The 14,256-nt window shown below is 42.7% G+C and overlaps 1 protein-coding gene across 2 annotated transcripts in view; it reads right to left on the bottom strand.

The window, feature by feature from the left end:
- The window catches only part of ASTN2 (astrotactin 2), a 656,733-nt gene that overhangs the window by 302,587 nt on the left and 339,890 nt on the right, over positions 1 to 14,256 (bottom strand). For both annotated transcript variants that reach the window (XM_083422898.1, XM_083422897.1), the window contains exon 7: positions 11,760 to 11,927. In XM_083422898.1, the coding sequence (XP_083279024.1) occupies positions 11,760 to 11,927 (168 nt within the window). The remainder of the gene's footprint in view (positions 1 to 11,759; positions 11,928 to 14,256) is intronic.

Below are 14,256 nucleotides of genomic sequence, written 5' to 3'. Positions count from 1 at the left end.
GCCTTAATATGAGAAGGGGAGAAAAGAAGAGAAACCAAATGTGTATTCCATATACTAATAAATATAGTTTTTATATTAAATATCAGTTCATATGCAACTTTCTTGCATAGGGGGGAAGAGAAAGGACTAAAGCTTCCCTTCCCGTTTGGCAAGATGTGGGAACAGATGACCCACACCTGGGGCAAGCAGTCAGCTGCCATGTGGCACACCATTCTTAGATGGCTTAGATTGATCCTTTGTTTCACAGAAATACATATCCCCAAGCAAGCGCTGGCAAAAATATATAATAAAAGATTAATTGGATTTGTTCATCCAGGAGCCGTTAAAAGCCTGTGTTGATTTTTCTTCTCCTTTCCCCTTCAGATGACATTTTCTGTTGACAAAGCACCAAGCTAGGGCAAGTTTTAAGCACAGTTGGCATAAAGAAGATTGAGGGCCTCTTTGCATAACTCCCCATCACATATGTTCCAGTAGCTCCAGCTATTCCGATTTATCAGGGACAGCTCCAATTTGATGACTATCCCTGGTTTATCTTTTGGAAGATACCTTGTCAATATTTTGTTAGTGTGAGTTGCCATTCCTCAGATATATTTATTTGTTTATAAAAGTATTTTTATACTGTCATATTTTAAAATGTCATATACCGCTTTAACTGTCTTAGAATTCTTTCTCCTTTTTAACTGTGGACATGTTTGCCACTCTGGGCTCCTTCAGCAGAAATTTCAATTCAATAAATGAATAAATATCAGAAAATAGTAGGGCAGGGCAAAAAAATACTGTACCATTAGAAAAATAACCACAATACATATAATAATTAAAATGACTGGCTAATAAAGTTAAACAGCTGCAGAAGTCTGTTAGCCACCTGCCCCATCAACAATCCAGCTGTTGCAGTCCCCATATAAAGTGCATTGCATACAAATGGCAAAGTGATCCCAATCCAGATACAGTGGTACCTCGGGTTAAGAACTTAATTTGTTCTGGAGGTCTGTTCTTAACCCTGCACGATTTCTGTTCTCATCCTGAAGCAAAGTTCTTAACCCGAGGTACTATTTCTGGGTTAGCGGAGTCTGTAACCTGAAGTGTCAGTAACCTGAAGCGTCTGTAACCCGAAGTACCACTGTATGACTACCGCAGGCCTACCAGACAAAGCTGGTAAAAGGCCCTCCTAGTTATGAGAGGTCACTTAGGTCTACTTTGACAACCCCACCCCCAGCCTTAGAAGAAGTCCAACCAACAACCATAAAAGGAAACTGTCCAGATTTCAGCTCCAAAGCCATAGCCCCTAACTATTAGATGGCAGACCTGGGAAATGAATGCATTGTATCTCAAGTGCACACAGGAAGAGTGCTGCTGGATCAGACCAAAGGCCTCTCCTAGTAGCCCAGCATCCTCTTGTCACAGTGGCCAACCAAATGCCCTGATGAAAGCCCACAAGCAGGAGGCATGCATCCTATCTCTAGTGTACATGAATGTGCATGCATAGTCATCAGCCCAAAAAACAATGCAGTGCTGGACAATGCCCAGCCTAAACTTCAATGTACTGCAATTTCCAGAATGTATTTTCAACTGTCACCAACAGATTGTAGGCAACCATGCTTATCAAATGTATCTTTCTTTAGCCAAAAGAGCAAACACCTTTATTGGGCTTTAAATCAGTGGGAAACAGGGCAGAGTAGATTATATCAATACTGCAGAGTAAGTAAATGCTACTGAGCGCAGCAGGTGGAACAGAACCTCCAGGCTATGGGTAGTGGTGGCAGGGACAGGCACAACCGGCATCAGAACTGAGCTGTACCAGTCTTGAACTTGTTTTCATTTGAGAAATAGTGGAAGGTATGCAAATGCCTCCCCTCACCTAGCTAAACAAGGAAGATGAAGAGATTGAAAGCTGCTTCCACTAAGGAAGTACAGTGGTACTTCGGGTTACAGACTCCATTAACCCGCAAGTAGTGCCTCAGGTCAAGAACTTTACCTCAGAGGAGAACAGAAAACATGCGGTGGCAGCAGCGGGAGGCCCCATTAGCTAAAGTGGTACCTCAGGTTAAGAACAGTTTCAGGTTAAGAACGGACCTCCAGAATGAATTAAATTTGTAACCAGAGGCACCACTGTAATACAGTCTTACAAACTTGCTCTTATGATCATCAGGTTCCTTAAAATCTCTCACTGGGATTAGGTAAGCATCTTTTGTTGCCAAAGATAAGTGAAATGGGTTCGTCTGTTGGACATCTTTCTTTTCTTTTCTTTCACTCTGGGGGGGAAAAAGTCCTGTAAAGGAGGGGAGGGGAAAATAAGAGGAGCTAATGATGTGCTAAATTGCAACAGCACCTTCATAAAATATTCACCGTCTTAAACATGTCTAATATTAAAGATTAAATGTCCTGGGATTTGTCCTAGCGACTCCAGAGGCCTGATTTATGATCTGCCAGAAGCCGCTAACTTTGTGATTCATGATGCAAGGTTTCAAATTGTAACCTTTCCAAAAAGAAAGTGGGGGGGTGGACCGAGGAAGGGTTGGCTGTTCCCTACTTGGGAGGAAGTGTTCTTTCCTGGGGTGGGGAGGGGGAACTTAAAGGGATGGCCCACATTTAATGCTCTCTCTTTTTTTTGTAGGAACTTGAACACAAGTGGAAAGAAGCATTAATAAGTCATTTTCTTCGTACAGTGCTTAGCATGCAAGTTTCTTACAGCCTGGATCATTAATTCCTCACTCTTATTGCATAACAAATATGTGTTCTGTAATTATGCAGCATTTTAAAAAAGGGGTTGTGAAAGTGTAACGGCAAAGAAAGGGGACCTTTGTCCTGATGTCAGATAATTTTTGGCTCCACGGTCTTTTGCTTCAGCCTCCCTACCACACTCCCTGCAGAGTTGTTTTAGGCTTTAGCTCCTATAGTGTGCACAGGGAAGGGTTGACACCTTTGGTTGGGTAAAATAAGGAACAGGTCAGGCAAAAATATGGGACAAGTTGAGGGGGTGGGGAATAATTAGGAGGCTAAAAATTACTTGGTGCAGAAATGACTTCAAAGTCATTTTGTTGTTTCCAGTGTTGGTCGCACCCGCAGAGTGGACCCAATGAAATTTCTGGATCTGAGTTAGCAATGCACATTAATTTCAATAACTCACATCCTCCCCGCCTGCTGGATTTCTGCCTGTAAGAAGAATGGTAAAAACCCGGCAAATAGACGTGGAGATAGCAACAAATTCTATTTCTCTTCCTAGGAGAGCTTTGCCTCCAACATCCCTTTCCATATAAAGGTAAAGGGACCCCCGACCATTAGGTCCAGTCGTGGCCAACTCTGGGGTTGTGGCGCTCATCTCGCTTTATTGACCGAGGGAGCCGGCGTACAGCTTCTGGGTCATGTGGCCAGCATGACTAAGCTGTTTCTGGCGAACCAGAGCAGTGCACGGAAATGCCATTTACCTTCCCGCCGGAAGAAGAAGAAGAGTTTGGATTTGATATCCCGCCTTTCACTCCCTTTAAGGAGTCTCAAAGCGGCTAACATTCCCTTCCTCCCCCACAACAAACACTCTGTGAGGTGAGTGGGGCTGAGAGACTTCAGAGAAGTGTGTCTAGCCCAAGGTCACCCAGCAGCTGCATGGGGAGGAGCGGAGACGCGAACCCGGTTCCCCAGATTACGAGTCACTCCGTGCCCTGCCTCCCCCAAGGGAGCACCCTACACGCCTGCCCCAGGCGGCATTTGCACACCCTCTGTCACTGAATGTACTCCCAAACATCTGTCTGAAATTGCCTTGCAAATATAGGGCTGGGTAGGACTCATATATAATCAAATATATGCACATTACCTTATTTAGCTTAATGCGGCCAAATAATAAAATGTTCGTTTTCTGATAACAAAAAGGTGGTACTTTTAATAGTTCGAAACTCACCTCCAATTATAAGCAACCACAGTTTTCTATCTCCACAGACCTGTATAATGAGCCCGACAGCTGGTTACACTGAATATTTACTGCAAGCTAACACGTCTGTCCCTACTATGTCATCCCTCAAATGGTACTCAGAGGTACACTCCCACTGAAGACTGAGGTTTACGGCAAGGTCTTTTGTGTGAAAAAAGAGACTGGAATCTTCAGCTGTTTCAAAATAGAGCACACAGGCTACTGATAGGCACCAGTTAGTACAGCGCTTTGTCACTTGCACTACGTTCCACTCCAAGGCCAATCAAAGTGCTGGTTTTAACCTTAAAAATCAAAATCTATTCTGAACAAAAAGCTAAACTAATTGTAAATAATGTAATAACTGAGGAGTTCAGAATAGAGAAAGGTACACGACAAGGTTGTCCAATTTCCCCTTTGCTTTTTATATCAGTCCTGGAGGTGTTGCTGAATATGGTTAGAAAGGACCAATTGGTTAGAGGGATACAGGTCGGATCTAAACAATATAAATTAAGAGCATTTGCAGATGATTTAGTTTTGACATTGCAGGAGCCAGAATCCAGTGTAAAAAGAGTCTTAGAATTGATTCAAGAGTTTGGTCGATTGGCAGGGTTCAAATTAAACAAAGTTAAAACTAAGGTTTTGACAAAGAATTTAACAGAAATTGAGAAAGAAAGGTTTCAGAATGAGACAGGATTGACAGTAGTGAAAAAAGTGAAATACTTGGGAATTACCATGTCTGCTAAAAATGGGAACTTATATAAAGATAATTACGATAAATGTTGGTCGGAGATAAAGAAAGATCTAGAAACATGGTCTAATTTGAAACTCTCGTTAATGGGTCGTATTGCTGTGATAAAGATGAATGTATTGCCAAGAATGTTGTTTCTATTTCAGACGTTGCAGATTATAGACAAAACTGACTGTTTCAGGAAGTGGCAAAAGGATATATCTAGATTTGTCTGGCAGGGCAAAAAGCCAAGGATAAAATTTAAAATATTAACTGATGTTAAGGAAAGAGGGGGCTTTGCCCTGCCAGATCTGAAACTTTACTATGAAGCAGCAGCTTTTTGCTGGTTAAAAGAATGGCTACTTCTTGAAAACACTGACATGTTGGACTTAGAAGGATTTAATAATGTTTTTGGTTGGCATGCATATCTATGGTATGACAAGGTCAAAGTGCATAAAATGTTTAAAATCCACATTGTCAGAAATGCATTGTTTAAAGTTTGGATGAGGTATAAAGATTTGCTTGAAAACAAGACTCCAAGGTGGTTGTCTCCAATGGAAGCAAAAGCACTAAAAAAACTCAATATGGAGGCCAATTGGCCAAAATATTGGGAGATTTTAGAGCAAGATGGTGATAAATTGAAACTACAGAGTTTTGATAAATTAAAAAGCAAGGTCCGAGATTGGCTTCATTATCATCAAATAATGGAGGCTTTTAAAATGGATAGAAAAATTGGTTTCCAGGTGGAAAAATCAAAATAGGAAACAGAACTGTTAGAACCCAAAACTAAGATTCTGTCAAGAATGTATAACTTGCTGTTGAAATGGAATACACAAGATGAGGAAGTGAAATCAGTGATGGTTAAGTGGGCCCAAGACTTGGGTCATAACATAATGTTCGCTGACTGGGAAAAGTTATGGACCACTGGTATGAAATTTACGGCATCTAATGCTTTGAGAGAGAATATTATGAAAATGATATACAGGTAGTACATGACACCAGTCAAGCTTGCAAAAATCTATCACTTACCTGATAATAAATGCTGGAAATGTCAAAAGGTTGAAGGTACATTCTTTCACCTTTGGTGGACATGCCCAAGGATAAAGGCATTCTGGGAGATGATATATAATGAGTTGAAAAAAGTGTTTAAATATACATTCCCGAAGAAACCAGAAGCCTTTCTCCTGGGTATGGTCAACCAACAGGTGCACAAGAAGGACATTATAAGATAATGAACGTTTGATGACATCGGATTGAGGGTGAATGGGTATTTGGGAAAAAGTGATTAGAGAAAGATTCAATATTTTGTCAGACTTAAGGAAATGCAACTACCTATTAGACTTTAAGAGTATTAGAAAATTAAAATATGATAAAGGGACAGAATTTGCAGACAGAATATTTGATTTGGAATACAGAGAAGGAAGGTCTGGGGAAGTCGGAGAAATAAGTTAATGTAAAGAATATAAGGAGACAAAAATTGTTTTTAATATGTTTATTTTCTTTGTTGTATTTTGCTGTTTTGTGTTTGTGTGTTGTAGTATCTATATTTCTGTTTTTTCCCTTTCTTTTCCTTTCTGTTGTTGTTGTGAGGTTGTTTGTTTATTGTTGTTCTAAGTTTTTGTTGTAAAACTCAATAAAATATTATTTTAAAAATAAATAAATCATAAATTGCTGTGGACCAGATTAATTGAACGGGGACATGGGTGGCACTGTGGTCTAAAGGTTGGTTCGAATCCGTTGCTCAGTCCCAGCTCCTGCCCACATAGCAGTTCAAAAGCACATCAAAGTACAAGTAGATAAATAGGTACTACTCCGGCGGGAAGGTAAACGGAGTTTCCATGCACTGCTCTGCTTCACCAGAAGTGGCTAAGTCATGCTGGCCACATGACCCGGAAGCTGTCTGCGGACAAACGCCGGCTCCCTCGGCATAAAGAGCGAGATGAGTGCCGCAACCCCAGAGTCATCCGTGACTGGACGGGTACCTTTAAAGGTAAAGGTAAAGGTACCCCTGCCTGTACGGGCCAGTCTTGCCAGACTCTAGGGTTGTGCGCCCATCTCACTCAAGAGGCCGGGGGCCAGCGCTGTCCGGAGACACTTCCGGGTCACGTGGCCAGCGTGACAAAGCTGCATCTGGCGAGCCAGCGCAGCACACGGAAACGCAGTTTACCTTCCCGCCGGTAAGCGGTCCCTATTTATCTACTTGCCCCCAGGGGTGCTTTCGAACTGCTAGGTTGGCAGGCGCTGGGACCGAGCGACGGGAGCGCACCCCGCCGCGGGGATTCGAACCGCTGACCTTTCGATCGGCAAGCCCTAGGCGCTGAGGCTTTTACCCACAGCGCCACCCGCGTCCCATCACGGGTACCTTTACCTTTAGATAAAGGTAAAGAGCACCCGTGGTTATCTGTTCCCATTCAGGCCTTAAGATCTTCATTGAAGGACCTTGTCCACACCTTTCTCTGCCAGAAAAACGTTTTCCCCCAGTGGTGGTGTCCTGTCTATGGAATGCCTTTCTGTGAGGGGCTGACTTGGGGCTCCCCTAGAGGGCCTGCTTAGTGTAGTATTCATTCTGATTTACTTGCACAAAGCTTATTTATTGTGCAATTGCTCTGGTTTGATTGTGGGGAGGTATTCAGCAACAGGAATTCATACCAATTTGCTTGCAGGGGATTTACCGTATATGCCTTCCTGTCAAGACATTGTTCACCCCACAGTTTTCTACACATTTCCCTGTTACTTTCCTGAACAAATAAAATCTGTTTCTTCTTAAAAGTGGATTCATTGCACTAACAACAACAACAGTGTGTGTTATGGACACTGTGTTAATGCAATATGTTTCACTGTTTTGTACTGAATGGATTTAACAGCAGCAGCAAACTTTCAATGATGCTTTAGGGTTTAAACATTTTGGATAAGCAGCAGGATAGGTGGCAAAGAAATATAGCATAAGACTGTTAGACCAAAGATGCACCTCTGCTTCCTGCTATGGCCAAACAGATGCCTCAGGGAAGCTGGTACACAGGGCACAAAAGCAGCAGTCAGACATTGCTATTTTACCCCCTAGCGACTGGTATTCAGAGACAGACTGCCTTGGACCATGAGGTACTCCACTGCGCCACAATGGCTGATGCCTGTTGATGAACCTCTTACCCCAATCCATAAATGTACTAAGCTCCCTTATGTCCACTTCATACCATATATAATGTTGTACTTTTCCATCATGCCCCACTCAAGCATCTCTCCCCCTTCCCTAAACAAAGAAAGGGGGAAAAGGCCCAAACACCTTTGTATTTCTTTATTCCATGACAGCTGAAACTGAAGCTCTATAAACCTGAAAAAACAATAAAATTAGTGCTTCTAATACCCACAGCTAAAGCTTTTGCTCCAGGCTTCATTTTATGGGAAACTTCATTTCAGCAAACTAAAGATGGCAAGCTGTAACACAATTTCAACATTCTGCCTGGAGATTAATGGATCTCTGATGGCAGAGTTTTCCTTCTTGCATTATACAAAACCCAAAGCCAAACTCAGTTAAAGCAACATGCATTCCCATCAGATACACTGAAGGTCAGTGGTCAAAGCAGCATCTCTTAAACACACAGACAGACAGACACACACACACACACAATGACAGGACTTAATTGTTTTGTTCAGATACCAGAAAGGCTCAGAAATAATAAACTTTGTAATCTCAAAACATATTTGTGCTTCTTTCGAAGGGGACATAAGCACCTTTAGACATGTCTAAAGGGCTATGGAAATGTTTGGCCTGGTCCACACTATAAGCAGCTTGAATGTAGAACACATTAGGATTACATGCATAAAGTTCCATGTCCATCCTGGCATTGCCAGTCAGAAGGATCAAATAGCACACGTGTTGGGAGCCTCAGGCACAGGGGCCAAATGTACCCTTCCACGCCTCTCCTTCTCCACAGGTCACACAGCCCTCTTCCCTGACCACACCACTCACTAGGCCTGCTTCACAAGTTGATGGATTTTGCCTGGCTATAACGTGTCCTTGAACTCCCAAGGGTGTGTCTTATTTGCCTTTCTGGAGGACAGGAAAGTGTGTTTGTGTGTAGAAAATAGCCTACTCTGCAAAGGCATAATTTATATACACTGCCTCACACACTTTTGCCTCTGTGACTGCCCACCACTGGAGCATGGCCCTTGGAAGGCTGCTGGGAAGAAATGACAGACCTTGGACTTAAAGGTGTTACCCAACCCTGGGAGAGCCAGTGATGGTAAAGAGCTTTGCCCTGAAAAGCTGTCGCCTCTCAGAAAGGGCAACACAGGCCTGGCTGGCAGCTGCTTCTGTTTCCCTGCTCCCAAACTTTTATAGCAACTGGTGACATTGTATAGGTGTAGCCAACTCTTCACAAGATGTGATTACCCTTACCTCTGATGAAAATGGTATGGACACAACCCCCTGGACCTGCCAACTCCTCTGTGCTTTTTTGCTACTGTTTTGGTTGAGGACAAGCAACTCAAAAACAAACCCTCCAGATCCCAGCAGATACTGCTGTTTGGATGATGTCACACACAATTTTCTGTGTCAGAGACTTGGAAGAGGCTACAAGCTGCAGATGTGTTTGGAAGGGACAAATTTGTGTCTGTAGCAAGGATATGCTCTATGAATTCAGCAAGGCCCCTTTAGATCATTCCCAAACCATCATGATGCAATGTTAATTTTCCCCAAGGAATCATGGCATGAGGCCAAAATTTGCTATTGGTCATGAAATCCATCCCTCTGCATGCATCCTGACCTCTTTTCTTCATTGCCATCCAAGATCTGCAAACCAAGCAGTGCTTCTGTGTTTCAATATGCAAGCCACCGCAGTCCATGAACCAGATTGCTGCCGGCAGCCCAGAGTGCCATTTGCACAGCCAGGAGCCCAAAGGAGCACCAGTAAAATGAACAAATGTGTTCCCTCTATCTGCACTATTGCTTGCCTAAAAGAATGAAGCCACAAAGGTCTCCAAGATCTATAAGCATGCAAAGAAAGCTACAGATTGATTGATCCTCTCCCAATAGCCTACAAGCTATTAACTGAATGTCAGAGGAACAATTTCTTAATCGGCTATCCAAAGGAAATCAGAAATTGTTAAGCCTGTGATAAGGCTGTTTGGTGTCTTCTGCCACAAAGGTGGTGAGACCTGAACCAGTCATCTTTGGATCTCTTTGTGGCTGCCCCATTTGATAACAGCACCCATTATAAAACATGAAAAACCACTGAGCAAGGGGCTCCCCTTATTCTCTTGGGCAGCACAAAGCTGTCTTTGGGGAATGGCCCTATTGGATAATTGCATCAGCAGTAGTGGTTCAAGTTTAAAGTGGGTTGTTTTCCCATTTAGACTTCTTCCCAGCTGCTCTTTGTAATTTTGTTTACATACCAACATTATTTACATGCTTATTATTAGCAACACTAATGTATCCCACCCTTCTGGTGCGAATACACCACTCAGGGCAGCACAGCTTACAACCATAAACAATAAACAGAATAAATACCACAATAAGCAGGCATTACAGAAGTGAAACCATATGGGGAGGGGTGTGGCTGCACATGCCAGCCCTGCCTCCTCAGGCTCTGACCTTTCCGCATCTGGACGGGGTTTGTAACTGTCCACTTGAACCCTGCTTGATCAAGGCTTCCAGTTCACTTAAAAGTAGATTCACTTTTAATTGGTTAAAACCAAATCACCCCCCCCCCAAGGTTCAATTCAGCATTGCACAAGTGGTGTCCTGCTCATGCAAAAAGAGCTCCCTTCCTCTCCACCCCCCACCTCCCCTATAATCCTACTCCAGAGGATCTCCTTGTGGGGCTAGGAGAGAAAGGACAAGTTACACTATGGGGAGCAGGATAAGCCAAGTAAAGTCTCCAGCTCTATCTATTTAGTTTTTAGCACTGCTTTTTAAGACTCAAGACACAAGAAGCTTTACCAGAACTAAGACAGCTTGCCTTTCTACTCAAGTGTGCTTTGGACATTACAGCAATGGCACAAGAGCTGTTTTATCGTGCGTTCATCCCATGGTGTTCCTGAACAAGCCTTTGTACAATTTAAATTAAGTCTTTGTACAATTGTACAGGCCTCTACCATGAAGACACCATACACCCAGGACTGTGGAAAGACTGTCAAGTGATAAGGACCCATGTGTCCATTAAGCAGGTCTTTAAGCTAAAAGTGTTGTGAGTTGGGGAAAGAAGTTTCCACTCTGCCAGTGCAACATCTAAACCAGCATCTTCATTAAGGAAGCATCCATGGCAGCTTTTTCAGAATTCATCGGGGGAAACTGACAATTCAAAGTCCTCTTTGCATGGGCTGTTCCCAACCTGTCTTCAAAGCGAAGTGAATCTGTCCAGAGCTTCCAACTAGGAAATTTAGATGTCGTCCAAACGCCCCCCCCCCTTATTCACTGCTTGTAGGGGACCCTGTAGGTTTGCAAATATATCACCAAGTGAAGGACAAGGTGTCCACAACAGTGATTCATAGTACACACACGAACAAAACTCAGTGCAATCAACTGAATGCAACCAACTATACCCTGGGCTCCCCAATCTCTTACCATCAATGAAAACTAATAAATGAATAGATGAAGAACATATCCATGTGATGCTGACACAACCCCCCACCCACATACACTATGCAAAAGAAGGGAAAGTGTTGCCTCCACTTCTTTCTCCCATCTCTCTCTCCCTACATCTCTCCCCCACCCTCACAATGCCTATGACAGCAATGTATCACACCAAATGTAACTGATCTGTAGACAGAACTATGTGAACTGAAAACAGAAATGTTATGTGTTATGCATGAAAATCTTTCAATAAAAACATATTTTACGTGATTCATAGCACTTGTGAATAGAAGACAAAATGTCAGAAGCCTAGGAAGATTTCCCTAGACCAGACAGAAGAAAAGAGGGTTGCAGAAACCACAAGCCCTTCTTATTGCAGTAGTTCTCAAATTAATGTCTTTCCTCCTTTTTATACAGTCTCTTGTGGTTCATACCATAGCTATCAACTTTTCCCTTTTCTTGCAAGGAATCCTATTCAGAATAAGGGAATTTCCCTTTAAAAAAAGGGGGAAGTTGACAGCTATGGTTCATACCATAACCCCAACCATGTTTCTACTTACCAGTCTCCTGATCACACAGCTGCTCGCATGCATCTGTAGTCCTCTGTCCACAGAGATCCCTCACCCAAGGCGACGTGGCATTGATTTGATAATAAAGAGAGAGCTTTGCCGGGTTCAGCCAGTCAGAGATGTCCAAATAACTTCCTTCACTGACAACAAAACTGCTCCCTGCAAGTGCAAGCGGTAACCACAGAAAGCAGAGCAAATGTTAGTTTGATAATAAGTCAGCAACCAGACTGTAGATCCCAAACAACATGATCCTAGGAAGATCAAATAAATAAATAATGAGCCTCTGAACATTCCTTGTGCATGGAGTGCTACTGCCACTGTAGATAATAGTGAGATGGTAGACCGGTTGTCTGAGTTGGTGTGTGTTCTTCTCCCACAGACCATTCCCTGCTTTGCAGATAGAACAGGAACAAAAGAGTGACAACTGGCAGCTCCCAATTTAGTAGAAGCTAAGAAGCATTCCCCACATGTGCAAAACTAGAAAGCTGCTTTCTATCTGTTTTCAGGGGATATCAAGTGGTAAAGGTATCTGTAGTTTGTAACTTCTATGCACACTTGCTCAGAGATGCAGCAACCAGGCAGGGTGACAGGTCTTAGAAAGATCTTTAGTAATAACATTGGCCAGAAACTGGAACTTTTGCAAACCCTGAACTCCATACAGAGTTGGAAATTGTTTGTAGGTGGAAATTAATGAACAAAGAACATAAAAGAGTTCACAAAATAATGGGAGCTGCTATTATATCTCATTATAGAACACTATTGCCTAGAACAGTGGTTCCCAATTAGCTAATTACTGAGGACCTTGTATTTTTCAAAAGCCAAGCCACGGACCCCTTACTTTTGAAAATTTTGATAACTCTATGGTAGTTACCTGTGCAAAGCAATAAAATGTAGGGTAGGCCCTAATAAGCAAAGGATTTTAGAAATACTAAAAACAGACCATAAAATTTGTGATATTAAAACACAAAAATGATTTAGTGGGGGGGGGGGGGGAGGGATTTAATTCACTGTGCAATTAACAAGATAAGTGAATCCCTGGCAGGGGATGATACCATGCCCCCCCCCCCGAGTGTGTTCCGCAGACTCCCAGGGGTCCCCGGACCCCTAATTGGGAACCACTAGCCTAGAAAATGTCCATTTGTGGGCCAACAGGTTGTCTTACCTTAGTGGGAGGGGGGTTAAAGTGTCTTTCCCACATGGACTGGTGGGAGTAGGCATCTTCTAATGAGGCAAATCGATTTTCAGTTGAGCCCAATCATTTTCTTATCTAGCGTCTGAAGCCCAGCATCACTTTGGGGATTTCGTGAATGCCAAGGTTCTCATTAACTCTGATTTCCAATTACATTGATTATAAGGCTGTTTTCACAATTTTGCTGCAGAGATCAGAGGTGGCTGGGGCAAGGGAGAGATATTGCCATAACGCCACATTTTGCAAAAATAATTACGTCATGGAAACCACTAAAAACTAGGAAAGGATTTTGGAACAGCTTGAGAAGCCAGGCAAACTTTAAGAGACGAAAACAAAGGAACTAATTGAGATGGTTAACACTGGCCCAGACCTCCAATTACCTTGAAGTTTTATGGCAGAAACCTAGGACTTTAAAAAAAATAATGGTGTTTTATTTCATAAACTTTTCAGAAGCCAACCCCCACCCACTCCCACAAACTTCTGCTTTTGAATGAGCAGGCTAGTTCCTGCAGATGGAATAGCCAGCTCAAATGCGGGTTAATTTGTTTTATTTAAAATATTTTACATCCCATGTCACTATCCAAGGGGCACAGCATCGACAGTACACCAGAGATGAAAAAGGACAGAATGTAAGGAGTTGCCTATTATCCCAAACGCTCTCTGAAATAATAGGGTCTTAATTGACTTTAATCTGCTGCTTGCTCGCTTGCATTTATATCCCACATTGCCCACAAGGAGCTCAATGACATACAAGGTCATCCCCCCCCCCCTATTTTATTCTCACAACAACACTGTGAGGTAGGTTATGCTGAAAATGTTGTGTGGCTGGCCTAAGGTCACCCAGTGAACTTCATGGCTGAGCACAGATTTGAAGCCCTGGCTTAGTACAATATACCCACAACACAATGCTGGTGTTCACATATAATGCTAATACAAGGTGTGTGGTTTCTTTAAACCATAAAGTGTACAAGTATGAATCTGTTTTGTTCCTCTTCTTTTCTATTCTGGTGCAACAAACCATGTGAATTGGCATGACATCTGAGCTGGCATTCATGGTTTGTTTCTCTCACCACAAACTGTGATGCATTTGTCCTTGGTTTCCTGTTTGGATATAACTGAGGAGTGAAAGGGGAATGCTTGAGCAGAGTGCACCAGAATGTGCATATTATGGTTTAAACAAACAACATATGTTGGTTTAGCATTATGTGCACATATGGTAAGGAATAAGTTTCATTACCGAGATGCCATCACAGAAGAACCTGCCTTGTGCATCCACTAGTCACAGCAACATGGCAAACA

This window comes from Podarcis tiliguerta (genome assembly GCF_965153285.1).
Source record: "Podarcis tiliguerta genome assembly, chromosome: Z".
NCBI lineage: Eukaryota > Metazoa > Chordata > Lepidosauria > Squamata > Lacertidae > Podarcis > Podarcis tiliguerta.
The sequence above is the reverse complement of the archived record's forward strand: the minus strand, read 5'-3'. Positions and strand labels throughout refer to the sequence as shown.